The sequence below is a fragment of the Phoca vitulina genome, unplaced genomic scaffold (genome assembly GCF_004348235.1).
Source record: "Phoca vitulina isolate PV1807 unplaced genomic scaffold, GSC_HSeal_1.0 scaffold2, whole genome shotgun sequence".
Lineage (NCBI taxonomy): Eukaryota > Metazoa > Chordata > Mammalia > Carnivora > Phocidae > Phoca > Phoca vitulina.
Window position 1 is genome coordinate 87,498,379 of NW_022589705.1, and position 26,225 is coordinate 87,524,603.

At 58.1% G+C, this 26,225-nt stretch overlaps 1 protein-coding gene across 1 annotated transcript in view; it reads left to right on the forward strand.

The window, feature by feature from the left end:
• IFFO2 (intermediate filament family orphan 2) overlaps nucleotides 1–26,225 on the forward strand; it is a 47,172-nt gene that overhangs the window by 12,984 nt on the left and 7,963 nt on the right. Inside the window, exons 2-5 of the mRNA XM_032392578.1 lie at nucleotides 19,154–19,214; nucleotides 20,485–20,580; nucleotides 21,794–21,934; nucleotides 23,182–23,321. Coding sequence (XP_032248469.1) covers nucleotides 19,154–19,214; nucleotides 20,485–20,580; nucleotides 21,794–21,934; nucleotides 23,182–23,321 — 438 coding nt within the window. The remainder of the gene's footprint in view (nucleotides 1–19,153; nucleotides 19,215–20,484; nucleotides 20,581–21,793; nucleotides 21,935–23,181; nucleotides 23,322–26,225) is intronic.

Sequence of the window (26,225 nt, forward strand, 5' to 3'; positions counted from 1 at the left end):
TCTGGGTTCTGGTCCGGCCCACAGATTGCCTCTGTGGGGCCTTGCGGGGAAGCGCGTGCTCCCAGACCTTGGCAGAGAGGTGAGTCGAAGGCCATGTTAGCATTGTTTTTCCAGGGGTGACGTCAGGGCAGCTGGTTTAGAGTTTCATCCGAGACAAAGGCTGCTTTGTAGCTTCTGCCTGGTTTGAGCCCAGGCACATCACCCCCCAAGGTGGGAAAGGAGATGGAAGGGATTGCAGGGCCCAGGCAGAGAAGCGCTGGGAGGCATGGCTCACCCTCGGCTCCTCCAAGAAGGAAGCCGGGATCTCATCATCCCAGAACGCTCAGCGCATGGTTTCCCAAGAGCATCTCTTACGCCCAGTGAGGTTCAAAACTTCATGGACGCGTTCTCTTGAAGGGTGGCTGTGGTCATGCCCATTGCACAGATGAGGACACAGAGTCTTGGCAGGTGGAGTGACCTGCTGTTTGTAACAGCTAGAAAGTGGGCAGAGCTGGTGTGGGAACGTGGGTCTCTCTGGCTTTAAAGATCACCACTGGGGTCCACTGCTGTTGCATGTCATTTCAAACCCAGCTTCGGGCGTGCACTTCAGAAAGCCACGATGGCCTGGGAGATGGCTGGAGCAGTTGAGTCTCATGGCTTTGGGGGTCCAGAGCTTCTGTCCTCAGGGCTCAGAGCTGGGCCACTGTGCTTGGAGCATGTGTTGCGAATTCAAGTATGCACGGGTAGGTATGTGCACATGTATGTTTAAAATAGAGAAGGGGATTGGTTGCTGGAGGGTCTGTAGTTGTGGGAAAGAGATCCAAGGAGGTCTTGTGGGCAAGTGTAAGGAATCATCCCAGGGGACGCCTAGGACCTTCTGCTCTTCCTTTTTAGGAATTACCCCACTTGATCATCCATCCATCTACCCATCCATCCGTTTGCAGGCCCTGTGCTTGGGCCCCGACAATGATGCTGCATGGGCCAGAAAGGCAGACTCGTGTTCCTAGCCAGCTTGCCAAATGACTGTTAAATCAGCGCTGCAAGAGTCCTGACAGATGTTTTGTTTCTCCCCCAACACACACTTCAGAGACGGGCAGTGACTTGCCTAAGGTTGCACAGCAACTTGGTGGCAGAGCTAGGTCTCATGGCCAGGTCTGTGGCCCCCCGGCCCTGTGTTCTCGCCTCTGCCGTGCTGAGGCTCCACTCCTGGCTGGCAGTCCTCTCGCCCAGCCCTGCCTCCTCGCCTATTTTGATGTGGTCTTGGGGCTTTTCTGGATTTTTCTGCAGCCTCTGTCCTGAAAGACACCGAAAGATGCCTGCTGGATCAGTGTGCCAGTCCCGGGCTAGAGCTGAGCTTGGCCATGCTCTGTCCCAAGATGACAGCCCGTCTGGAACACCAGATTGGCTGGGCACCTGAGTGCAGAGACTCTGAGGCCCTGCTTTACTTCTTGTGGACACCAGCTTGCTCTCCCCAGGGGTCTCCAGAAGTCATCTGGTCCTCCCTCGCCTTGAGGTTGGGACCTTTGCAGCTCCTACTAGAGATCTTACTGCTTAGGGAGGGCATTCCAGAGTCTTCCCCTGGAAGTGCCTTGTAGCTTTTTCCATTGGAAAATGCTTCCTGGTCTCTAGCCATAATCCCATTTGCTGCATTCCCGTGTAGCCTTCCATGGAGTAGGGGAATGGGTGGGCATCAACCTCCTGGGGAAGACAGCACCACTCCCCTCTGAGCCCCTAAGCTTACCCTCTTCCCTCCTAAAGGCCCTCCTGACTCAATGCACACTTGTTAGGGCATGCTCTTGGTTTAGGAAGGATCTGGCTGGTCCCTTTGGGATCCCAGCAATTCCTGGGAGGGTGGCACATGCCTTCTCCCGGAGTCATGGAACCCTCGGAGCTGGACGTGGCCCTCGAGCCCAGGGATCACTCTGGCTCCACCTTTCCTGATGGGGAAACTGAGGCCCAGAGAGGTTGAGCAACACGTCGAGGGCCATTGAGCCAGCCTGGTGGAGTTGGGTCTCCTCTTTCCCAGGGCAGTGCTGATTCTGGGGCTTGGGCCGGGGAGTGGGTTTTCCGGCCCGATAAAGCGGCTGGTGGCCTTCTGGCCTGGCAGTCCCTGCCCCATATGGGTGTCCTGGAAGCAAAGCGACTGGCTCTGCGCAGCTCCCCTCAGCTCCCCTCAGCTCCCCGGCCAGGAATCAGTGCCCTCCCCTGCTTGCCCTTTGGGTTGGCACATTCCTGGCGGTCTGGGACTACCCTCTGGGCCCAGTGGCGGCACCTCCTCCACTCCCCCTGTCCCATGGCTCTCTCTCACCCCACTGCCTCCCTGACTCCCTTTTGGCCCCAGGGAGGCCACTCACCTCCAGGGGTGGAGGGCATGAAGCCCGAGTGTACCACAGTGACCGAGTTACCAAGGGGATGCTAAGTCCTGCGCCTGGGACAAGAAGGGGTTAAGCAGCTCTGCCTGCTGGGGCTGGACACCCAGCTGATGTCCGGGCCCCTCAGGCCGACCAGGCCATCTGGCTTGACAGACGCCACACCATGCTCCATCTGTCCCCAGGCAAAGTCACCAGGAGGAAGCCTGCCTGCTGCCTTTGTTGGCTTACAGGGGTGGACGTGCACTCGGCTGTCTGTCCCTAGGAAGCCAGGCCTGCTGGGAAAGGGCTCACCTCTGGGCAGGCTGCCCCGGGGGTGGCTGGCCTACGGGTTTCCCAGAGGCAAGAGGAGGGAGAGCCGGAGCTCCTGGGGGGGCGGTCAGAGCTTCCTCGGGCAGTGAGGTCTGGAGAGGTGCTGGGACGGGCCCAGGGTCACACAGTGAGTCAGTGCAGGTGGAGGGACAGGACTCGCACTCAGGCCCTCTCGCTGCTCTACCCCATGGCTCCAGCTCCCAAGGTGATTCATCTAGTAAATACCAGTTGAGGGCCTACTATCTGCCAGGCACTTAAGAGAGTCTGGATACCGGACAGTGCCCCCCTCCCAGGGTAGGGGCGGGGAGCCCAGAGGATGAACTGTCTTCAGGGAAGAATGGCATGTCCCAGCCAAGCCTCGGACGCTGGACCTCGAACCACCCCCCAGCAGCCAGAAGGGGGGCCCCCTCACTAAGATGACGCTTGGTGTTCACCATCTTGTGCCATTCCCGCAACCTGGGAGGTAGGAACTGTGGCTGCCCGCATTTCCCGGACGAGGAAACCAAGGCTCAGAGAGGTAAAGCCACTTCTACTAGGTCACCAGCTTGGAAGTGGCCGAGTCTGTCTGTCTGATGTCCAAGTGTTTTGAGGTAAGGGGCAAGGGAGCTGTGTGAAAGGCCTCATCCCTTCCCATCCTGCTCCTTCTTGTCCCTCTGTCTTGGACCGTCTCCTTTTTCGGCTTCTTGCTCAGTCTGGGCCAGGGGTTGTGTGGCTGGGGGGGCGGGGGCAAGTCTCAGGGAGCAGAGAGGCTTTGAGCTGAGAAGAGAAGCCTGCTGGTTCCTTGGCAGGGCTGGGGATGGTGACCCTCTGCTTCCTCCTTGGCTGGGCACCTGGCAGGATCTGAGCAATGCTTGGGGGACCCCCTTTGGAGGATCTCTGGTCTCTAAAGGATTCCCTGCCCATCGGTTGGCTCTGGAGGCTAAGCCAGGGCTGTGGGAGCCTTACTTCAGGGGCCACATGGTCAGGGCCAAGCTGGGCCCAGCCCGGCAGGTCGGCATGGAAGCCTCAGCACTTTGCCCTTGCGGTTTGGAGGTGATGCAACTCAGGGTCCATTCTGACCCCTGGGAGACTGAGATACATTCTTTCTGACCTTCTCCCTCCTATTAATGAAGCCAGCTGGCACAGAGACAGGAGCCCAGGCTTTGGGATGGGAGAGACTATGTTCTAATCCAGCATTTGCCACTCCATAAGGGTCAGTAGGGGAGTCTGGCGTCGTGAGCTTGGGCGCTGGAGTCAGACTGCCTGGATTTGAGTCCTGGCTCTCTACCACTTTCGAACTTTGACCTTGCACAAGTCACTTCCCCTCCCTGGGCCTCAGTTTCATCATCTGTAAAATGGGCAGAGTAATAAGCACCCACCTCCTAAGCCTGTCGTGAGGACTGAATGAGTTAATAGTGCCCATCACAAACTACCACTTCATGATGTGAGCTATTTTGATTATGTGACCTTGGACAAGTCACCTCCTCTCTGTGAGCCTCAGTTTCCCTATCAGCAGAAACTAGAGGCTCCAGTAAGGAGCTCCCCAGAGGCTTTACTGTCATAGCAGCTTCTCCGGGTGTCTGCTCCATTTCTTTCCCCTCTGTCCTTGGGGGAGCTGACCTCTCTGTCCTCTGAGAGGGGCTGCCCAGCCCCACGGATGGGCAAGAGGGACATTGTGTGTGTGTGTGTGCGCGTGTGCGCGTACGCGGTGTCCCAGTGCCCTCCTCACTGGCTGGGCCCGCATGACGACAGGAGGCTGGTATTAAGCAATGAGTCTGTCCCCTCGAGCTGCGTTTAGTCACTAATCCCTCGTGGCGCAGACGGTGGCAGACTAATCACCTGTCCGGCCAGTTGGGACAATTAGGATGCTGTACACACAGGCAGTGTCTGCCCCAGCCCAGCCTCAGTGGCACAAGCCCCACGTGTAATTGGCTTCCTGGGTCCGTGTCACTCTTCTCTCCTTCCTCCCTGGCGATTGCTTAGGAATGTCTTCCTCCCCTTACCGCAGCGTGGCAAGGAAGCATCCAGGCTCTGGGTTCCGGTCCCTGCTCTGCTGCTGTCTGGCTGTGTGACCTTGGACATGTCATTTAACCCTCTGAGCTTCAGACTTCCCATTGACGAATGGCCTGGACTTCAGAGCATCCCTTTCTGACATCCTGGGATCCCATGTTTGGAGATTTCTTTCTTTCTTTCTTTTTTTTTTTTTTGCACACATGGAATCTGCTGTGCTTGCTTGTCCTCATATAACCCAGGTGGGGGTCATTGTCCCCCATTTCATGGATGAGGAGACCAAGGCCTGGAGAGGGGACTTGCTCAAGGCTGCAGAGCCTTGGTATAAATCCAGGGTGGGGTGTGTGCCAACTCCTGTCCGGTGGGCTCTCCTTGGCTTCAACCCCTTACTTGTGCAGGCTGCAGATGTTAAGGATAACTTGGACTCTGAGGCCGCGGGCCCAGGGCTGCTCGGGGTGCACAGCGCTCCCAGTGAGTGATGTGGCTTTGTGGGGGGGTTACACGGAGCTGCAGACCCACAGTGCTTTGCACTTACCTGGGGGGCGGCACAGTCACTTGGAATAAACAACTGGAGACCCAAAGTGCACATTAGGTTTCTAAAATAGCCTTGGGAGTTGCTGTTTTTTCCTCCAAGCTGTAAACATAACTCTGGGTGGGGCCTCCCCAGCCTCCTGGGCTCAGACCCCCCCCCGCCCCAGGCCTCCTGCTTTTTGGCCTGGGTGCTCAGAACCCCTGCTGGCTTCTGGGCTTGAGCAACAGCTGGAACCCCAGCATCTGAGAGCTGCTAAGAGTGCCTGATGCTGGGGAGGGGAGTGGGGTGGAGCATCTTTGGGGGCTTGGCTGGGCCTGAGCAGAAAGGCAAAGTCCTGGGGGTAGAGAGCTGTGAGCTCACCGTCCTGTCGTTTGTCCTGCGGGAGGTAGGCCCAGGTGACCAGGTGAGAGAAGAGCATTGGGGGAGGAGAGGTGGCAGGGACTGTGGAGGTTGGGAAACTGAGGCTGGTGGGGAGGGGCAGGCAGGGAGGTCATGCCCAAGGCCACACAGTGAATCAGTGCTGCACTGACTCCAGATTGGGTGTCCCAGGAACGGCCCTGGAGGTGACACTCAATGCACCCTTTATCCAGGAAACATTTTTTGGTGCCTACTGTTCAGGGCCCTGGCTGGGCTCTGGAGTTGCAGTTGGGAGCCAGAGACTGGCCTGATCTTGCGAGAGTTAAATAGGGAGACTGCGAGAGTTAAATAGGGAGACCACCTGAGTAGCAAGTGACTGGGACTTTTGGAGTACAGAAGGAGGGCACTTGACCTTGACCAAAGAGTCAGGGAAGACTTCCTGGAGGAGGGGGTATATGAACTAGGTCCTGACGTTGGTATAGGATGAAGAGGAGAGAGACGACAAAGGAGGCATGTAGAACAGAGCCTTCTGGGCAGAGTGTATAACACATGCGAAAGCATTGCAGGTGTGAGGTGGCTTGGCACCCCGGGAGCTGGAGGTGCCGTGGGGATGCTGTTTTATCTTGTCCCAGGCTAGCATGAGGCTGCTTGCTCCAGCGCTCATCACACACTAGGTGGGAAAACCTCTACCCTTTGGGAAGAGAGGTGTCGGGCCCATTTCTCAGATGGACCTGATCTCCCAACACGTTGCTCCTTGGGGGCAGGGGGCAGAATGCCGCCCCAATGAGGGTGAGGAAGGGCAGTATTTATAGGAGGGTCTTCTCCCACCAGTCTTTTGATTAATGGGGAAACTGAGGCACAAACCAGTGTTGCTGCAGGAACTAGGATGGGGGACCCAGGACCCTGCTCTTCCTTGGTTCCCGGAGCAGCTGTCCAGGCTCCAGCAGTGGCCAAGCCCCACAAGAATTCAGCCTTGTCACACACGGTGCTTTAGGGGGCACACATCCGCCCCCTTGACCCAGCACTCACTCCACCCAGATAACTGGACAGATACACAGATGTGTGTATACCACGAAGCTCTTTGAGGCGTTGTTTAGATTGTTAGGACTTGGAAATGACAGCACAGGACCCGTTAGATCAGTGGGGCCACAGCCACCTGCCGTGTGACCCGCCCAGAAGCCCAGAAGGATGTTTGCTGTATATTAAGTGTAAAAAGCACACTTAAGCGCCATGTCCTGTCTGATCCTGGATTCACTTGTAAAAGATAAGCTTTCCTAAGAAGGCACTGGGAAGGACGTGCAGCCAGTGTGAAGGTGATTCTCTCAGGGAGGGGGGACTGGGTGGGGTCTCTTGTTTTGTTTCACTTACATGTTCAATTTCTGGTGTAATCGTTGTGAAATACGCATGCAACCTAAACCAGAGGGAGAGCGAGCAGGTGTTTTTGTCTTTTTAAGGTTTAAATGGTTTTGATTTTTTGACTAACGGACACATATCATTCAAAATTGAAAAGATCCAGGAGAGGAAATTCTCATATACGCTACAACATGGGTAAACCCCGAGGACCTTACACTAAGTCACAAAAGGACAAATACTGTATGGTTCCACTTCTGCGAGGTCCCTAGGAGTAGTCCATTTCATAGAGACAGAAAGTAGAAAGCTGGGCGCCAGAGGGCGTGGGGAGTTATTGTTTAATGGGTGCAGAGTTTCCCTTTTGCAAGGTGAAGACGGTGGGTGTACTGAATGCCAGTGGGTTGGACACTTAAAAATGGTTATGGTGGGAAATTTTATAATTTGCATTTTACCATGACTTAGAAAAAGGATACAGCAGGGGACAGCGTGACCAGTCTCCCTCCCAGCCCTGTCCCCCAGCCACGTGGTTCCCTCTGTTTCCAGTGTGGTGGTAGATTCCTGCTTTCCTCCCTCCTGCCCCTGGGTTCGACGGGGCAGGGGCGACTCCCCTCCGCTCGTGGGCAGAGCAAAGATGCCGCCTGGCCCCGACAGCAGGAGCAGCAGGCCCTTCTGTCCCCGCTTCCAGGGCATGAGGCAGCTGGTGCCCAGACCGTCCTGCCTGTGGGCTGAGGGATTGAGGACCTGAGGCTAAGGGAGCCAGAGGTGCCAGCTGGAGAGAGCTCTGGAATTGGCCTCCCTGTCCCGGTGGGAGGGGGATACTCTGAATCCACTTCTTTGCCCCCACCCCCCAGCCCTTGGCTCCCTGAGCGGGTACTTGGGAAATGTTTGTTGAAACTGTCATGGGGGGGAAGAAGATGGTATCCAAGCCAACAGCCAGGCGGAGCTGGGCTGCAGTGGATGCTGTGAGGCTGTATGGCTCTGTGACCCCCAACATTCATTCCCTGGGGCGTCCTTGTGCTGGGTCTTCTGTCGGTGCTGGGATGCGGGCGGCGCTGGGTTGGACGCCAGAGTGATGGCAAGTCCTCCTGTGTTTTTGTCATTGATAACATCCGTGTATTACCAGGCATTGATAGCAGGGGTTCGGTTGGGCATCCAGGTATCCTGTCTGGTGCCCTGGGGCCCTGGCCAGTTCACGTAGTGGACTGCCACCCCAAGGTGAGCCACCCCTTCTCAGTGGCGGGAAGACCCCATCCCATGACTAATCATAGCCTCCATCAGTTGAGCGTTTACTTAGGAGCTGGGCTCTGTACTAAGCGCTTAATGCATACAGACTCGATACACCAGCCCTGCGAGGTAGGGGCTTCCATTAGCACCCACCTTAGAGGTGGGGAACCTGGAGCGCAGGTTAGGTGCTTTGCCCAGAGGCGCGTATCTGCCCTTCCCAGCATCCCACGCTCATGAAGGAAAGTGCCTGGGGGTCTGATGACAAACTGCAGCCTCCCCCCGACTATGGTTTCCATAGAGCAGCAGAGCCAGAGGAAACAGACCATTTTACAGATGAAGAGACTGAGACCCAGGGAGAGCTCAGAGCTAGCTCGTGGCAGCAGGACAGGGCAGGGAAGCAGAGCCTCCATTTATTCAGAGCCTGCGTATATCACCTCTTTCACAGACTAGAGCAGCCCTGAGGAGGGTCCTTCATGATCTCCATGTCACAGTGTCCAAGTAGGGAGGCTCAGGGCAGGAAATCATTTGCCCAGAAGCCTGTGGCCGGTCGTGTTGGGATTTGAGCCCATTTCCATCTGACTCCAAAGCCGGTGCCTCTTTTGCTGGTCACGTGCTGGTGGTCGGGGTGGGGGTGGGGGGGTTGGCGGGGCTGCCTGCAGATCAGACTTGGCCACTGGAGGCGGAATGCTAAGGCCTTTCTCCACCTGGGTTCTAGGGTCTCAGAAGTGAGTAAATGGGCAAAGCAGATACCCTGGCTAAGCAGCTCTTTTCCAAGTCAGTGATCGAGACCCCCATGAGTCCACATCTGTGCATCTGACCCTGGGGTGGTAATCTGGGCTGTGCTTGTGGGCATGATGGGGAGAGGGGTTTATGGAGCTGGTAAGACAGTTTTATCCCTGAGAGGCTGTTCAGCCTGGAAAGTCAGACGGACTGGGCTTGACCTGGAGCCAGGCACTGCATCTGGACCTCTATTTGCTCATCGGTGAAGTGGGCATGTGAACACTAGGCTCACAGAGCTAAGGTGGGAAAACAGTGACTAGACCAGCACGTAATAAGCATTTTCCAGTCAATGTAAGTCTTCCCCTTCTCCTAGGAGAGCGAGTGGGATGGGAGAGGCAGAGAAGTGACTGTTTACAGCTCCCTGGATGCCATGAGGAAGGCATGTGCCAGGACTGGAAACCCCTGATGGACATAGTGACTCACCCTGGGGAAGTCATGAAGGGCTCCCGGAGGAGGTGATGAAGGCGTAGCAAGCCTGGAAGAGGTTGGAAATGGTGCCCCAGAAACCTCACGGTGGCCTACAATTTGGGGTGCAGATTCCTCCTTGCCATGAGACCCTTTGAGTCACTTTCCTTCTTGGAAGTCGTCTGGCTTGTGTGTGGGGGGTAGAGCCCCCTCAGGTGTGGTTTCTAGATAGCGGCACTGGAAGGAGGGTGCTGCCCAGTGCACAGCTCTGGATTATAGGCATGCAGAGCTGTCAGGTCTCTCTGTAGGTGTTTCCATACATGGCACCGAAGTGGGAGTGGTGCTAGGAATCTGAGCGAAGATGGACACTGGGTAACTAGAACAGGTGACTCATAGAAATGGCTGAAACCTCAGATTGGCCCTGGGACAGGTGATGGGGGCTTCTCTGAGCCCACGAGAATGCCTTGTGCCTGCTGGGGTGGTGTTGTGAGACTAGCTGGCTCTGGTGGGTGGGACCTCTCCTACCTTGGTCTCTCTTGCCGTCAGGGGACCCTTGTCGGGACAGACAAAGGGCTGGCACATGCCCGTTCATTCTTGGGGAGCGTCTGGGGGCATGGAGGGCAGAGGCAGGACACCGGCTGGGTCTTGCTTGCTGGCAGTGGACTTGGTAGTACCAGCATCTGGCTCCTTTTCTTCTGCCACCCCTACCCCCAGGTGCCCCCGTCACCCAGCCAGCTGATGGTGGCATCTAGCTCATCATCACCACCAACCATCATCATTATCATGATTAATATGGCGGCATAGTGGCTCTGGAGTCAGCCAGTCCTGGGTTCAGGTGTGGCACCTGCACTGCGGTCCAGGACCACTCTGTCAGTCTCTGGACCTCTCTGCCCGTCTGTCATTGGGAGGTCAGGAGGATGAGGACGAGGACACCGAGTGTGTGCTCATGGGGTGCCAGGCACTGTTCTAGGTACCTGTCATACACGAGTCCACTGAATAGTTGGGAAAGCCCCACGAGGTGGGCAGTCTTACCAAGGCTCAGGGAGGGTTGGTAGCTTGCTCTAGGATGTATGGCTGGGGTTTGATCCCAGGACACTCCAGAGCCCCTGCCCTTCTCTTTACTACACACATTGGTTTGAACTCAAAGACTGATAGCCCAGCTGGCTTGAGACTTTGTGGTTTATCAGATCGCTTTGTGGTCAGCGTGGTGTTTTTGCCCAGGGACCACGGAAATTGTTCTCTGGCCTGGCTGGTTGGGCTCTTAGAATTTATTCAGCTGGACATCATTGTGTTAAGAATGGGAAAGTGATGCTTGAGGAGGGAAGGAACTTGCCCAAGGTCACACAGCAAGTTAGGGACAGAGACAGGACCAGATTCAGGGCTTCCTGCACAATGCTCACCTGAGGACGTGTGGGCCTGGGGCATAAGGTCCAGTCAAGGGCTTGCCAGCCCCTCCCAGCTGTCTCAAGGCCTGGTGGCTCCCGTGGAAAGCCCCAGAGGCCAACCAGCTGCCTTCACAGGGTGCCCCTGGCCACTGGAAACAGGGAGGGAGAGCATGGACAACTCCATGCAGCTCGCCTCCCACCTCGCCGCTGATGGGAACGTCTGCACGGGGTCCGTTCCCCGGGATCAGGGGCTGTGACAGTCCATGGGCAGGGCAAACTCTCACCTCCGTGCTGGGAAAACTATGGGCAGCTGAATTGCAGGGCTTCCAGGTCCCCAGAGTCGGGGCGGGATGGAGAAGTAGCCCTGCTCCAGCGGTCCGGGCTGTGCCACCCTGGGTCTCCCTCCCCCAGGCAACAGGCAGGGTGACAACAGTTGTAAGAATGGCCATCGTCTATCAGGCGTGCCTGTGTTCCTTCTTTTGAGCTTACCGAGTCTGCCCATGTACCACACAAGGTGGGACCGCCACCCCCATTTCACAGAGGAGGAAACTGAGGCTCCTAAGTAGTGGTAAGTGGGCCCCCAGGAATCACAGAGTAGCAGATGGCTTTCGCAGTTTGCCTGCCCTTCTTAGTGGAGTCCGTGGAGACTCCTCTTATCTTTGATTCTGGAAGGCCCGGGTCGCTCATGGCAAGCCTTGTCCGCTGGGCTCCCTGGACCAGGCTGCCCTTTCAGGTTGAAGGCAGGCCTGTGCTCGCATGCACCTGTGTGTGCGTGTGTGCGTGCGTGTGTGTGTGGGGCAGCATGGCGGGTAGGGGTGCACACGCGGAGTGGTGGCTGCTCACAGCCTGTGCGGCGGCCTTCCGCGGGCCATTACTGCCCGCCTGTAATGGAATCGGCCGCCCTGGTTAAGTGTGCACATTAATTTAATACCTCCTCCGTGGAGACAATCAGTTGGCATTTAATTTGTGTTTCCTTCCGAGCAGCGGAGTACAGCTGGGCAGCCAGGCTGCTGATGGGCACGTCTGCGCGGGGTCCCTTCCCTGGGATCAGGGGCTGAGCGCAGACGGGAGGAGGGCGGTGAGCCTCAGCAGGGCAGTTTCAGGAGGCACCTGTGAGGGCCGGGCTCGGGGGCGCGGGGGGCCTCTCTGCTCGCAGGCAGGAGCACCCAGCCCTCCTTCTGCTAGAGGGAGAAGGTGCTCACGGTAAACCACGTGTGAGGAGGAAGTCAGGATGGAGAGGGGAGTTTGAGCAGTTAGCTGCCTGGCAGGAGGGCTGTCTTCCCAGCCCCACCACCCCCACTGCCTTTTCCGCTCATCTGTGTTTCTTTTCTGCCACAAGTGGGAATTGTTTGTGATACGGGCCAAGGGGGTGCTGGGGCATGGGAAGTTGACTCAGTTGTGACATTGAAGCTCTCTAGGGGGGCTCAGCGGAAACTAAGAGAGTGGGCGGCTCTGGATCTTCATCTGTAACTGGGGCTCCTTTGACGCGCCCACTCTGATCTCCTGCCCGTGGACTTCGGTGAGACTGCATTTGAAGAAAAGGCCCCCTGGTCTGCGTATGGGCCGGGCCGCCTTGTCCCCCAGCTCGGATGTTAGTCTGGACCCTGGCTCTGCAGTGAGGCCAGGGGCAGGACACGGTCCATCCGCGTGGGAAGGGGAGCAGTGCCTTGTGCATCTGTGGGCGGGGCATACACAGAAGCCAGGGGGAGCCCAGGGGGGTGGGCAGGTTGGCCCTGGCATGCTCCTGGCCTTGGCGGCAGCCTGCACCCAGCTGTGCTGCAAGGGGGTGAACTCCCCGTCCTTCTGGGTGGAAATTATTGTCTGCCACCTGCCCTCCACCGGAGGCCAGGCCCATGCTTGCCCCAGAACGAAGTTTTCCACTGCGGGCTCTGGCCTACCCTCACCTGAGCTCGCTTCCCATCACCTGAGTGAGTCAGCCAGGGTGTGCCAGCGACTTACCTTCCCTGGAAAGGTGTGGACCGTTCCTGGGCCACGCTCCCAGCTCTCTGAGGTCTGGGCTCTGGAGCCACGGCTCACACGGAGCTGCCAAGCATCTATTGTCTGCTCTGCGCCGGGGGCGGGACTGGGTGTCTTCGTCCATACTGCCCACCTTATGTCATCCTCACAACCACTCTCCAAAGGGGTGGAGTGCTTCTCATCTCAGAGATAAGGAAACTGAGGCCCAGGGAGGGTGATTGTTTTGCCCAAGGTCACACAGCTGGGAAGTGGCGCGGGCAGGATTCAAACCTAGTCCTTTGCTGCCTAGGCATCTTTAGGACTTTCTCCCCAGCAGCCCCATGGCTGTCCCTGAAGCCTTAATTGTTTTTCTGGGGCTGTACCCACTTTCCTCTGGAGCTGGAGCCCCAGACCTCATTTCTCTGACGGCACAGGAAGTGAAAACTCTGTGAGTCAGCCCCTCTGCCAGTGACTTCAGCCTGGCTTTCCGCCCCCCAGCAGGCCAGGCTTTGTCAGTCCCTTTCCTGAGGCTCTGTGTGTCATCGGGAGCTGATAGGGGTCGGGGGGAGGAGACCCTGGCTGGGGGGTGGGGGTTGGGGGTAGAGGGGAGGCTGGCAGTGAAGCTGCCTCCCCCCTCCCCCGCAGTGGCCTGCCAGACTTCTCGTCCATCCTGTGGTTGTGGCGGTGGTTCTTCTGGTATGCGGGGAGGCCACATCTGGCTGGGGCTGTGCTGCCACCCCCTGTCCCGGCCCCTGGCCTCACATGTGTTCTCCTTCTGCTAAGGTAGTGGCCGAGGCCCCAGACCTCAGCTGCCGAGTCACTTTGTAGGGTCATTTCCTCTCCCGGTCCTCTTTGTCCTGACGTCTCTGCCTCCCCTCTTCAGCCCCTAGGGCAGTGGGAAGTGGGGGAGGGAAGCTTTCTCCTTCTCCCTGCCCCCTTCCTGCCCTGGAGTGGACAGAGCTGAGCGGAAGGCTAGTGCTCGGAACTTGGCTCCTGGGAGCCCCTGGCCCGGGGTGGTGTAGGCGGAGAATGTTCCAGGCAGAAGGGGTGAGCAGGAGGGCTGAGGAGTGATTGTGGTTCGGATTCATTCATTCATTCATTCATTCATTCAACAAATCCATACAACTGTTAGGCTCCTCACCAGGTGCAGGTGGGTTTTAGGTGCAGGAGTACGGCAGTGAGTGCAGGAATGGTAATTATAACCACTTCTCAGCCCTGCTGGAAGGGCCGGACCTCCGGCCTTAGACCCGACTCCTCTGAGGACTTGTATGAGGAGCCCTTCTCTGCGCCTCTTCTCCCACTAGAACAGGCCTCTCTCTCATGTTTCCTTCATGCCCCGTCAGGCCAGGGCACAGGGGGCCTAAGATTTATGAGATGGGTGCTGGAGGGCTTCTCCATGCTGCCCGCACACAAGTCCAAGTTCCCGATTTGTGGACTCCAAGTCTGAGCCCCTGCTCGCCCTCTAAACTGGTGCAGAGGCTCTCCAGGACAGCCCTTGCCCTTGCCCGCTACTCCGTCTGGCCGCTGAGCTGTGGGTCATGCTGGGCTGCACTCCGGGAGCTCTGGGGGTGCCATGCATCAGCCCCTTCCTCACTGGGATCTTGATTTCCTGTTCAGTTCAAGGCTCCAGGCAGTGGGAAGGTTTGAGCACAGACCACTGGAGGGATTGGGGCGATGAGTCACAGAGGGCAGGAGGCTGGGCTGGGGCCGGGAGATGCGCCCTGAGGTCCAGTCCAGCCAGAGCTGAGGGCTGGTCGCATGACCTTCAGAGAGTGTGGGAACAGGATGGGTTCTTCTTAAGTGTCCCTGGTGTGTGCTGGGGCTGTGTAGGTGGAGAGACCCAGGCTCCGAAAGATGGAGGCAGGTGCTCGGGGAGGCTGAGCCTGGGTTCAGACTCACATTCCTCCGCCTCCCTCCTCGTGAGCTGTGGCCTGGGCTAAGGGAGTGGAGGGCACTCTGCCATCCACTCCCTGTGGGACCCCGGGCCTCAGTTTCCCTATCTATACCCTCAGAGGTGTGGACTGGGTGAACTCTGGCCCCTTCCAGCCTTCAGTTTTGGAGATTCTCTGAGTAAAGGTGTGACGTAGACATGACCCAACCTTCCTAGCTGTGTGATCTTGGGTAATGGTCTTGGCCTTCAGCTTCTTCATCAGTAACATGGAGATAATAATTGTACCTGGAGGTGACCGTGAGGCTTGTTTAAGTGAGGTTGTGCACGTGATGCTCCTAGGAAGGGTGCCTGGCACATGGTGCACACTCGGTCCGTATTAACTGTTCTCTTAGTGTTCTTACCCTCCTCTTCCTCCATCATTGTCTGCCCTGCTGCTGCGTGGCCGTGGACAGAGAGCCCTCGGAGACTGCCATCCGGGGGCGTCTGCAGGGTGGGGAGGGAGAGGCTGCGGGGGGCGAGAGCAGGTCCCCGTGGTGTGGTGGGGGCACAGCTGGTGCTGGGGCGGGGCCTTGAGCACTTTCTGGAGGTGGAGAAAATGAAAGATGGAGTCCATCCCTGTCCCCCACATCGCAGCTGGCTCTTTGGGTGAGAGCCTTGCGGGATGAGGTCCCATGGCCAAGCGGCCCAGGAGGCGGGGATCCCGAGGCCCGGCTGCCTGGAACCAGAGCTCAAGGAGGGAACGCAAGTGACATCTGGGGAAGAGATGGCATTGGAGACAGTGAGAGAATGAATAGGATTCAGGAGGCTGAGGAGGAGTGGGGGAGGGCGACTGGGTTCCGTCCGAGCCTCTGCGTCCTCATCTGCACGATGGGGACAATCCTTGGGGGAAGGTTAAGTGGTGCTTTCTATTTTACGTGTATGTGAATGCCCGACATGGTGAACGCCCCCCAGAAGGTGACCAAGCAGTGTGCCTCTTCTCCCTTCTCGTATCCAGCACTTTAAGGAAGAAAAGTTGGAAGTTTCATGAGCCAGTAGGTCAGGGTGGGCAGGGGTGGCTCCAAGTGATTCAGGCCACCTCGGCCCTGGCTGGAGTTATCTCTGTGCTCTGGGCCTTCATCTCCCCACCTGTAAAATGGGGCGGGGGGGTGGGGTTCTCTGTAGCGTCACGGCCTACAGTGTGCGCGCCTTTGCTCCGCGGGGGCCAGGTGGGAGAGCCGGCTCATGGGACACGCTGTCGACCAAGCCCTGGCCCCTAGTAGGTGTGTCTCCTTCTGAGTGGCTCCTCCCTGGCCTCCGTGCTGCCCATCTTTGCTTCTGTGGGCGCCTCTGCCCGAAACACCCATCCTTACTGAAACCTTATTCCTGTGGGCAGATCCAGGGCAGGGGAGGGGACTGTCCCTGGGACACAGGTGTTGCAATTGAAGCGGCCGCAACTTGGTTGACCAGTTTTCGGTTAAGCTGCCTGCTCCCTCCGGGGCTGGGCTGCAGCGAATGCGGGGACGTCTGGGGCCCCTTAAGAAGCCCATCACTGCTGTCCTTCCACCCCAGTCAGCCAGAGCAGCTGAAGGGCACAGCTTTTCTGCACCGTCAATGCTGGCGCGAGCAGAGCCAGCCCTTCTCACTGTGGTGTGGGCCGCGGATTGGGTCTGTCAGGCCGGCTGCCGCGGGCACGCCGGGTCTGTCCTAGGTCGTCCGGGAGCAGGCCTGCCGGCTGCCTACCCACCCCGGCTTTGGAAGTCACAAAGGCCCGTGCAATCATTGGTACGAAGCTCATCTGTTGGGATGCGGCTTAGAAACACCAGTGAGATGTGGGGCCGCTCCAAGTGCGGTGTGTGGTGGCGGGTGGGCGGGGGGGTGCTCATTAGGAATGCAGTGTGTCCGCCCCACCCCAGACCTGCCCAACCCGGACAAGATCCCCAGGGGATTGCTGTGCCCATCACAGCTTGGGCCTTGCTGCTGCGTTAGGGCGCGGGCAGCGCTTGAGTCCCGTCCCGGCTTACTAGCTGTGTGACCTTAGACAAGTTACCTCACCTCTCTGAACTTCAGCTCTTGCACCCGCAGGATGGATTTGGGGAAGAATTCTCCACCCGAGCAGGTTAATAATACTTCACATGAAAGCCAGTAAGATGTGTGTGAGGCCCTGAGCTCGGAGCGTGGGACGCAGACTGAACTGGCCCGTCAGGGGTTCTTGCTCTTGCTACTGTCTGGAGATCCAAAGGCCTGGCTCGTGTTTTCGCTCCGGGCTGGACTCGGGGCAAGTCGCTTTCCTTCTCTGGGCCTCCTTTTCCCTGTCTGTACCATGGGTCTGTGGAGCCCTGCGGCACCTCATCAAAAGTTTGCTCGAAGGAAAAGTGAGAGTGGCCGGGTCTCATCTCGATGCTCCTGTCTGGGAAGCGGGTATGTGGGGATGAGAGGCCCCTGGGTGCCCACACCTCCGCCCCTCGCTGCCCGCTTCTCTGCGGCTCCTGCTGTTGCTGAAGGCAGGCCACAACCCTTCCCTGCACCTGCTCAGCTCAGCGGCTTGGAGCTGAGTCCCCTGCCTGCCCCCCACCCCCCACCCCAGAGCAGCAGGGCCAGGAGAGATGATTCAACTCAGACCCATGTTCTGGGCCTTGGCCTCCCTCGACAGAAGCCCCAGAAGCCCCGTGCTGCCGGGCAGGTGGAGGGTGGCCTGTGAACTTCTCCCCACCTGGGATCCCTGTCTCCCAAGGTGCGGTGTCTCCCCACACACCTCAGGGATCCCTGTCTCCCACTGGACTCCTGGCCTTGCCCCTGACATACCGGGTGACCTCGGGCAAATTGCCTATACACTCTGGATCTCAGCTTCCTTTTTGTACAGTGGGGGTACTCCGTGAGATGGTCTCACCTGGGTTCGACCCTTAGGTTCTCTCACTGCCCCTCCTCAGCTTCCTCTGTATCCTTCATCCCTGGTAGGAGCCCCAGCCCCCCTGCCCCCCAGGTGCTGGACCCCGAAGCCTGTGGCAGATCTAGGCCTGGCTGCCAATGCCAGGGGGCTGGTAAAGACCAGAGGGAATGAGGGAGAAGGGGAGCGTGTGGGGGAGAGGAGGAATTTTCCTCTGTGTGTGCAAACAGTATCCGTCTTCTCTTGTTTCCAAAAGCCAGTGACGTAACGCACCCTTCATCCATTCCTCCCTTCTGGCCTATTTTTAGCTGGCCCCGACAGCATCCTAAAAGGCTTCCAGACTTGCCTGCTCTGAGGCCATGTAGGGAGACGGCCATAGGGTGAGGAGAGAGAGGAGCTCATCTGTCTGTCCCAGGATGCAGGGAGGGAAAGAACCTGCCCCAGGCTTCCTCTGGAGAAGGAAGGGAGCTGGGTGGGGAGCCCGGTGAGGGCTCTGATGGATCCTGGTTACCAGTGCTCAGTTTGGAGCCTCCAGCCTGGGTTTTGAGTCCTGCCTCCACCTGTCCTCACCCTGACCTTGGGCCCCTGACTGTCTGCCTGGCTTTCCTTTCTTCATCTGTAACACGGGCTAACAGTACAGCTGTGCTGGGGGGTTGTTAGGAGGATTGAATTATGTCACGTGGAACGGTGCCTGGTGTAAAGTAAGCACTCAGTTAAGGTGAGCTGGTATTGGAATGGTGATTAGGATTATTATTTTTTTAAGACTTATTTATTTGAGAGAGAGAGTGAGGCCGTGGGGGAGGGGGAAGGGGCAGAGGGAGAGAGAATCTCAAGCAGACTCCCTGCTGTGCACAGAGCCCTATGTGGGGCTCGATCTCATGACCCTGAGAGCATGACCTGAGCCAAAATCAAGACTCGGACACTTAACTGACTGAGCCACCCAGCCGCCCCCAGTGATTATGATTATTAACATCCCATTCCACCTCCAGTTAATGTTGGGGTTACACCGTGAGCCCCTGTGTGCCTCCTGCCCTTTATTCTTTCCTGTGGGGCTTTAACCAACGTGTACTCGAATGAGACAATACAGAGAAAGCCCTGGAATGGGGCCTGGCACATCATAAGCGCTGACTAAGTGAGAGCTATATTTATTGTTTTTGTTTTAATGTAATAAAACAGGCCTGAGTTTGGATTCCAGCCCCATCCACTAGCTAGCTGAGTGTCTTTGGGGAAGACACGTAACCTCTCTGAGCCTCAGTTTCCTTATCCGTGAGACAGGGATAACAGCTGTGTAGGAGATTTTTTTGCTGATGAGGGTTGCCCCTGGACAGAAAGACTCCCGCGGAGCATGATGATCAGCACAATAAAAGTTTCTTGCGGTGCTGACTTCAGCCAGGCTCCTGAGTGCCAGCCTCCATACGGTGTGATGCACCAATGGCAGGAGCAGTGGTATTTGCACGGCACTTTACAGTTTGTGTGAAGGGGACATGGTGGTCCCTCCTGCCTTTGTCTCCCCGGGGTGCAGTGCTCATGCTGGGAACCTGGCACTTGTCACCCCCGCCTGATGTTATGGGTATGTGTCGACCTGGCTGTCCCCTTCCCCTACAGTGAGAGCTCCCGGAGGGCAGGCAGGGAGGGATTCACGGCTGCACCTTGCTTGCCCAGCCTGGGGACAGGCCCAGGGTGGTGCTGGCTTGGTGTCTGAGGGCTGGACTGGCACGGGGAGGCCACCGTCTGACCACCTGTCCTTCTTGGCTCTTGCAGGTGGGAGGAGGAACTGGCCAAGCGCATGAATCTGCAGACCATGGTGGACACGCTGCAGGAGGTGAGCAGCCCCGGAGGGCCCGGCCACGAGAGGCTTGCGGGAGCTGTGTGGCCCAGGGATGCAGTCTCCATGGGACAAAGTCGGAGGCCGTTCCCAGCTCAGCCCCGGCACTCCTGCTGCCTCAGTCCCTCCTTGAGGGAGCCAAAAGCCCTCTTCCTTGTCCTCTGCTTTGGACCTAGGAGGGGACCGGCACAGTGTTGCAGAAAAGCTTGGGGACGGGAGTAGGGAAGCCTGGGTCCAAGTCCCAGCGCTGACCCCAGCTTGCTGGGTGATGTTGGTCCAGTGACTCTTTCCGACCCTCTGCTCCCCACCTGAGTTCAGGACTGGATGGTCTCTTGAGCTGTCCTACCCCAAATTGCAGGAACTGACTTGGGGCTGAATGCCTTAGAGAGGGTGGGTGGCGTGTCACTGGGTGGGCTCCCGGTGAGAATATTCTTTTGCGGTTCTGACTCGGTAGCTCTGGGTCTGGGCTCTGCTTCTCACCCACCTGCCGTGTACCCTGGATGGCAAACTTCACTTTCTCGGCCTCTGAATAACGACCCCATGAGAAGGCAAGGAAAAGTTCTTTCAAACATTTTTAAAAATTGCTTTCCGATATTTAAAGCACTGATCTTCTAAGAGATAGAAGAAAGTAATGTCAATACGTAGAAGGAAAAGGATGAATGCCTGTTCCTCCCCTTTGTTTTATAACAGAAGTCTTTTTATTTACAAACATGACATGTTCACGGTCAAATATTTGGAACATTCAGAAACAGAGAGAGAAGAAAATAAAACTCTCCTCCAGTTTTACCTGCCCTCCTCCCTGCACACTTGATAAATTACCGGGAGACCTTCTGTCTTTTCTGTGCAAACACACATGTACTCTACATGTGTACATGTGTTTGGTTACATGGACACACGTGGCGTTGCCATTTTTGAGGTGGGAGATGGTCAGCTATTGGCAATTTCACATGGACCGAGCTCACATTTTGACCTATTAGAATCACTTGTTCCACCAACCTGGCTCTTTTTCTTCTTAATGTCTGCTGGGGATTTTTCCACATGATAGATATTCCTTGGAGAGGTGTTTTAAGCTGAGTGGTGCCCTGCAGTGAACTGGGCTTGGCGGGAAGCCGGGCAGGGGGGAGGTGCTCGGCACCCCTTTCCTGGCATGCAGGTGCCTGGCCTGTTGGACATCAGGTGTCCAGGGCTGTGGACTCCGGTGTCCAGCCCCTCGCACCCCTCTGGGTGCCTGGTCCCCTAAACCCGCCCCCAACTCTGTCCTGTGTAGGCGGCGCAGGAGGCTGAAGCTATCCAGGAGGAGATGAACGAGAAGATCGAGCGGCTCAAGGCCGAGCTGGTGGTGTTTAAGGGGCTCATGAGTGACGTAAGTGCCACTGGCTGCCGCCCCAAGCGTCATGACACCCCCCCCCCCCAACACCCATCATGCAAAATGCTTCATTCACTCCGAGGCTCCAGAGCTCGGCTTCTAGTTAGAGTCCTGGCTGGCTGCGTTTGCCCCGTGAGGATGACGGATGCATCGGAGACCAGCCCCCCTCACCCCACTTCCGCTTCCCTTGGTCTGAGTAGAGATGCATTAATCTGCTGCTTAACCCATCCCGCCCTCCCCTGGGCTCCTCTGACGGTCTGTTTGTGTTTGCTCCGACTCTTCCCAGGTCGCCACATTGAGGGCGGGTGGTGGCCGTGGGCCTCGATGTCTGGGCACAGTGGAGGGCCCAGTGGCAGGTTGCAGGAAGGCCCCTGGGTCCTGTCTCTGTCAGCCGAGGAGGCTCCCCAGGCCAGCAGCCTGCAGCAGGGTTGCTTTGTAAAGTGGGGGAAGGCCAGCGTCTGCATCCTTTTGAAGACTGGAACCTCTCTGAGTGACTGTGGGTGCCGGGAGCTGTTGGCAACCAAAGCCTCCTTCCTGCTGGGGACCCAGGTTTCCTGCCCCCTTCAGGCAGCGGGCAGCATGTAGGGAGGGCCGCCAGAAAGGAGAAGGAGCCCGATGGCGGGTGACTCAGCCTGGTGTGGCTTCTGGTCCTGAGGGTTGTGGACCTGGGTGTGGCTGGCAGAAGCCTCCGGGGGAGGGGGCTGCTGGGGGAGCCCACCTGGCTTCCCCTCACTGGGGTCCTAGGGGACCCCCCTCATCTTTGGTGAGACCCCGCGGCCATGGGAAGAAGCCTGGGGAGAGCGCGCCACCTTGGCAGGCCCCTCTGTGGGGGGGGGGACAGGTGGGGCACAAGGGGTGGGAGAGAAGGGAAGTCTTTCAAGAGTGGGAGGTGTCTTTCTTCTTTGCTCTGACAAAATAAACACTGGCACTGTGTCTGTTGAGAGGACGCCTTTCAGCCCTTAGGGAGGCCGGCAAACATGGCCTCACATTGTCCACTTGGCGCCAAAGCCTTTAGCTCCCACGACCTCTCCACCCCCTCCCCCAACCTGAGCAGCGCTGGCCCCACCCTCCCCCCCAGAAGCTCCAGGCCCCCACCTTGGACTCGGACTCGGGGTTGCGCACCCCTCTGCCCAGCAGGAGCCTGGGAGCGACGGCCCCGCCCTGCCCCCCCATGCTCGCTCACGTAACCCCCCTGCTGTCCTCCCTGCAGCCCATGACAGACCTGGACACAAAGATCCAAGAAAAGGCCATGAAGGTGGACATGGACATCTGTCGCCGGATCGATATCACGGCCAAGCTGTGCGATGTCGCACAGCAACGGAACTCGGAAGACGTGTCCAAGATCTTCCAGGTGAATAGGGTCACCCTGCTCACCAGCCGCCACTCCCCCCCTACCACTGCCCCGTCCCAGAGTGCCCGGCCTCTACCCTGCATGGCCAGGCCCTCTTCCCCTCCAGTCCCGCCCACTCCCCTTCCCCCAGAGCTAGCTTCGGCCCCCACTCTGGCCTCCCCAGGACGACATAGAGTCAGGGACTCGGCGACTCGTAGGCTCTTCGGGCTGAATGCTTCATCCTGTGGCTGAGGAGGCCACTCGCCCAGCTGGGGGACGTGATGGGCTCAGGGAGGGACAGGCCCAGCTGGGACTGGCACTCAGGTCTCCTGACCCTCGGGGGCTTGGTCCACAGGCCTGCTGGGCGCCGTCGCCAAGGTTGAGAGCCCTGGCCAGGCTGTGGGAGCACCCGGTGAGCTGGCTCAGCCCTGGTAGATGAGCCTCAGAATTCCCGAGAGGAGCTGGTGGCCTCTGTTTTTCGTTCCCACTGAAGAGTCTCTCAGGGCCCATCCCCAGCCCTCAAGGAACAAGTGTGTGTCCCGAGAGAAGGCGATGGGGCAGTTTGCACTGGTGGGCTGTCCTCCAGGGAGGGCACATGTCATTCTCCAAAGGCCGCTTCTTGAATTCTGGGTCATGGTTTGGCTTTTGCTTGAGCCCAGGGCAATACAGCGTGTTGTCGCTTTTAAGTGTGTGACTTTGGGTGTAGCAGGAGAGATCTGGGCTCGTCCGCCTCCGTGCCTTTTTGCTGCCCCTCTGCTGGGAAGCGGGGTGACCGTTCCAGGCTTTGTTCGGTTTGCTCGTGTCTTGTCTGCTTGGAGTGGAGGAAGCTTGGTGACCCTCGGGCTGCCTGCCCATTGCCTTTGCATGTGAGCAGGAGGGCTCTGAGGCATGGAGCCCTCTGGGCCTCTGTGAGGGGTTCTCTCTCTTTCTCTGGCTGGCTCTGAGACATCCCGGGGGACTCTGCACCCCGGTCTGGCCCGCTGCTCTCCCCAGATCCTGCAGGTGCTGCTCTGGTGAAGGGCCCAGCTGAGCCGGCCCACCCACTGCGGGAGGGAAGGGTCCGGGCCGTCTGTCCTCCCTCCTGCATGCGTCCCACCTCACGCTTCCTGCTAATGCCGCCTGCTTCTCAGAGGAGTTCCACATCTTTCCCAGCAGTGGCCGCCCCAGCCACGCTCCATCCATCCCACGGGGTGCCGACTCCCTTCCCGGCCCACCCTCCCTCCTGGCAGAGCGTCCCACTTACCTCCATCTCTTCCCTCCCGGGCCAGGTGGTCCCCAAAAAGAAAGAGCGTAAGGTGGCTTCGGACGATGACATCTCCGAGCAGGATGGGGAGGTGAACCGGTTCTCGGACGACGAGGTCGGCTCCATGAACATTACAGACGAGATGAAACGCATGTTCAACCAGCTGTGAGTATCTCCGCTGACCCGGCCCCCGGGGCTCCGTCCACTTTTCCAGGCTGCCGGGGGCAGGGCTGCAAAGCGGTGGCCTGCTCTGACAGCGCCTTGTCCGGCCGGCGTGGGCTTCCGAAAGAATCTGGATTTAGTCTCAGCGTTCATAATTTGGGGAGTTCCACATGTTCAGAAGAGGCTAAATGGTAGCGGTGGGTCCTATGGGCTCGAGCCTTACACTCCCACCGGTTTTCCCCGGAGTGGGATCGCTGGGCCGCTCGCCGCACCGGGGCCCACCATGCTGGCCGAGGGCGGGCTCCTGACAGCCACTGAGTGTCCTCCGTGGGCGGGCGGCTTTACAAATGAGGCTTCGGTGACTCCAGACAGTGAGCCGAGGAGGTTGGATTGCCACACCCCTTGGTACGCGAGGATGCGGAGACGCACAGACCGGAGGCCCTTGGCCACGACTGCTCCACTTGTGTGGGGCGGAGCTGGGGTTCAGAGCCAGGCCCGTCTGCCGCCTGAGTTCCGTCCCGGAGATGCTGGGGGTTAGCGGCGGAGTCCGGGGCTGGCTCTGGTCGGTGGTGGGCTGGGGCCGGCCCGCAGCGGCTCACGAAAGCCGATCGTGCACGCGGCCACCCACTCCAGCTTCAGCCATGGCACAGAGGTAGCTGAATTCGCCCCAGTGGGACACTGGCAGATACTTGCCCTCGGGGCTACCCTCCCCTCTGCTGCCAAAAGCTGGTTTACTCGAACCTCATTGGGTGGAGTCGCCTGGGGCAGGGAGACACTGTGGCCTTGGTCTGTCCAGGGCCATATTCTCCATCCGAGTCCGTCTTTGACTCTAGTCCACACGGGGCCCTGTGGTGGGGTGGGGGAGGGGAGAGGAGGGTGCCCCTGCGGGCATTAGGTGACTTGCCTGAGGGCCTGGAGTCGGAGGGTTGGGCTGCGACAGGGTGTCTGGGGCCCACATTTATTTCCTCCTGCCCCTCTGGTGGCTCTTGCCTGTTCTGTCTCTGGAGCCCCCTGCAGTTGGGCGCCCGAGCCCTGAGAACTCCGCTTTCCCCCAGGACTCTGGGTTTCCAACAGCAGGCCTACGTTTGAGCTCTTGGCTCTAAGGAGCCGTCACAAAACCCCACAGAACCCCTCCCCAGGGGCTCGTGTCTTTTAGGCAGTGGCCTCTGACATCGTACTCGGTTCAGAAGCCGGGGCACAGGTCTCCCCGGCTGCTTCCTGCAGAGCCCTGGGTCTGGCTTAGCATTACAGAGTCCAGAGGCCACTCAGCCCAGCCCTTTCACATTCAGATGGGGAAACTGAGGTTCAGAGGAGCGTGCCAGGAGTTGGAACAGAGCTGGGCCCCTGGCACGCGGTTGAGTCCTTTGTCCCCAGCTAGCTGTCTTTGCACTCAGAAGAGAGTCCCCCTCTGCCCTCTCTGCAACACCATCTCTGGCCTGGTCCCTTTGCTGCTGAGCCAGGTGACTCTTAGGGAGGCAGGAGTCAGACCCGGGCGGGGATGGGTTTGTGTGACACTTCCTTGTACTTGTCATTCCCTGGGAACAGAACTGAGGTGGTGCTGTGTTTTGGGGGCTTGCTGTTGGAGCGGGACAAGGAGACTCCTGGACTCCTGATTCCGTCTTCCGACATCCCCTCCAAATGTCGTATTCTCATCTTTTGGTGATGACAGGGGCTGTGGAAGGGACCCTTGACTGGATCCAGGTTTTCTGAACGTGGCGCTGGGCGTTCCTGAGCCTGAGGCGGGATTGTCCACCCCACACACCCAAGCTGGGTTCATTTGGGTGAATTAAAGGGCTTCTCTGAAGAAATTGTCCCCGTTTGCAGAAAGCCCCCAAGGGATAGTTAGGCTGCCTGGGAATGGGGTGGGCTGAAAGGAACAGTTCCAAGAGCTGGGTCTGGGGACTCCCTGGCAGCACTACTATGGTACAAAGGAGGTCCGATGCTAAATCGGGTGCCTGGGGTCGACAGGTCTGAACTAGGCTCAGTATCCAAGTAGATTTATTGGGTTGTAAAGTTGTCTGGTTAAAAAAGACCAAACAAAACAAAAATATATATATGTATTTTTTGTTGTTGTTTTATATATATATATATATATATGTATATATATATATTCTTTGATCATCCTCTCCACCCTTGCAGTTCTAGCCAAGGCCATGCTGACCCCACCCTGGGCAGGGCCCTGACCGCCCCCCCCCCCCATATCTCCACCGGCTATGGGCTGGGCCGAGACCCAAGCCAGAGGCTACCCCCCGCCAGTTCCACTGAAGTCTTTGAATAATGTGCCCCATGTCAGGGCTGTTTTGTTTTGATCAAAATCTGTTGATTGGGCTTCAGACCAAGGAGAAGGGGAGGAATTTGCTACTTTCCCTGCACCATGGCCAGCTCCTCAGCCCTGCCCTCCCGATCTCCCGACCCTTTTCTCTTGCCCATCTTCCTGTCCTTTCTGGCTCCCCATTCCTCAGCTGGGTTTCCTTCAGATCCCAGACGCTAGAAAGGAAGTGAAGTCAGCGGTCGAGTATGTGTTGCGGTGACGGTGGACCCCAGGGGCTAATCTGGAGCTAGTCCAGGCCAGCAGCGCCTTCCTATGCTGCTCTGCGCGCCCCCCCACAACTCTGGTCCTTGGGCTCATGGAGCCACCTATAGGCTCTGGCAGAAACTGCTTTTTGGTGGGGGACCTGGCTCCAGGGGGTGCTCTAGGCAGCTTTTAACCAGAAATTCTTCTTGGGCCCTGCCCGGTGGTCCCCCAGCCTGATCCGTCATGGGATGGTAGGGAGCAGTGCCCTGGAGGATCGGGGGTGTTGACAGAGAGCCCTGGGACCCACATTCTCCTCTGCGGCTCATTCGATCCATCAATTGACTTAAGCCCTGTCGATATCAGCCATCCCATCTGATCAAGTTCCCCTTCAG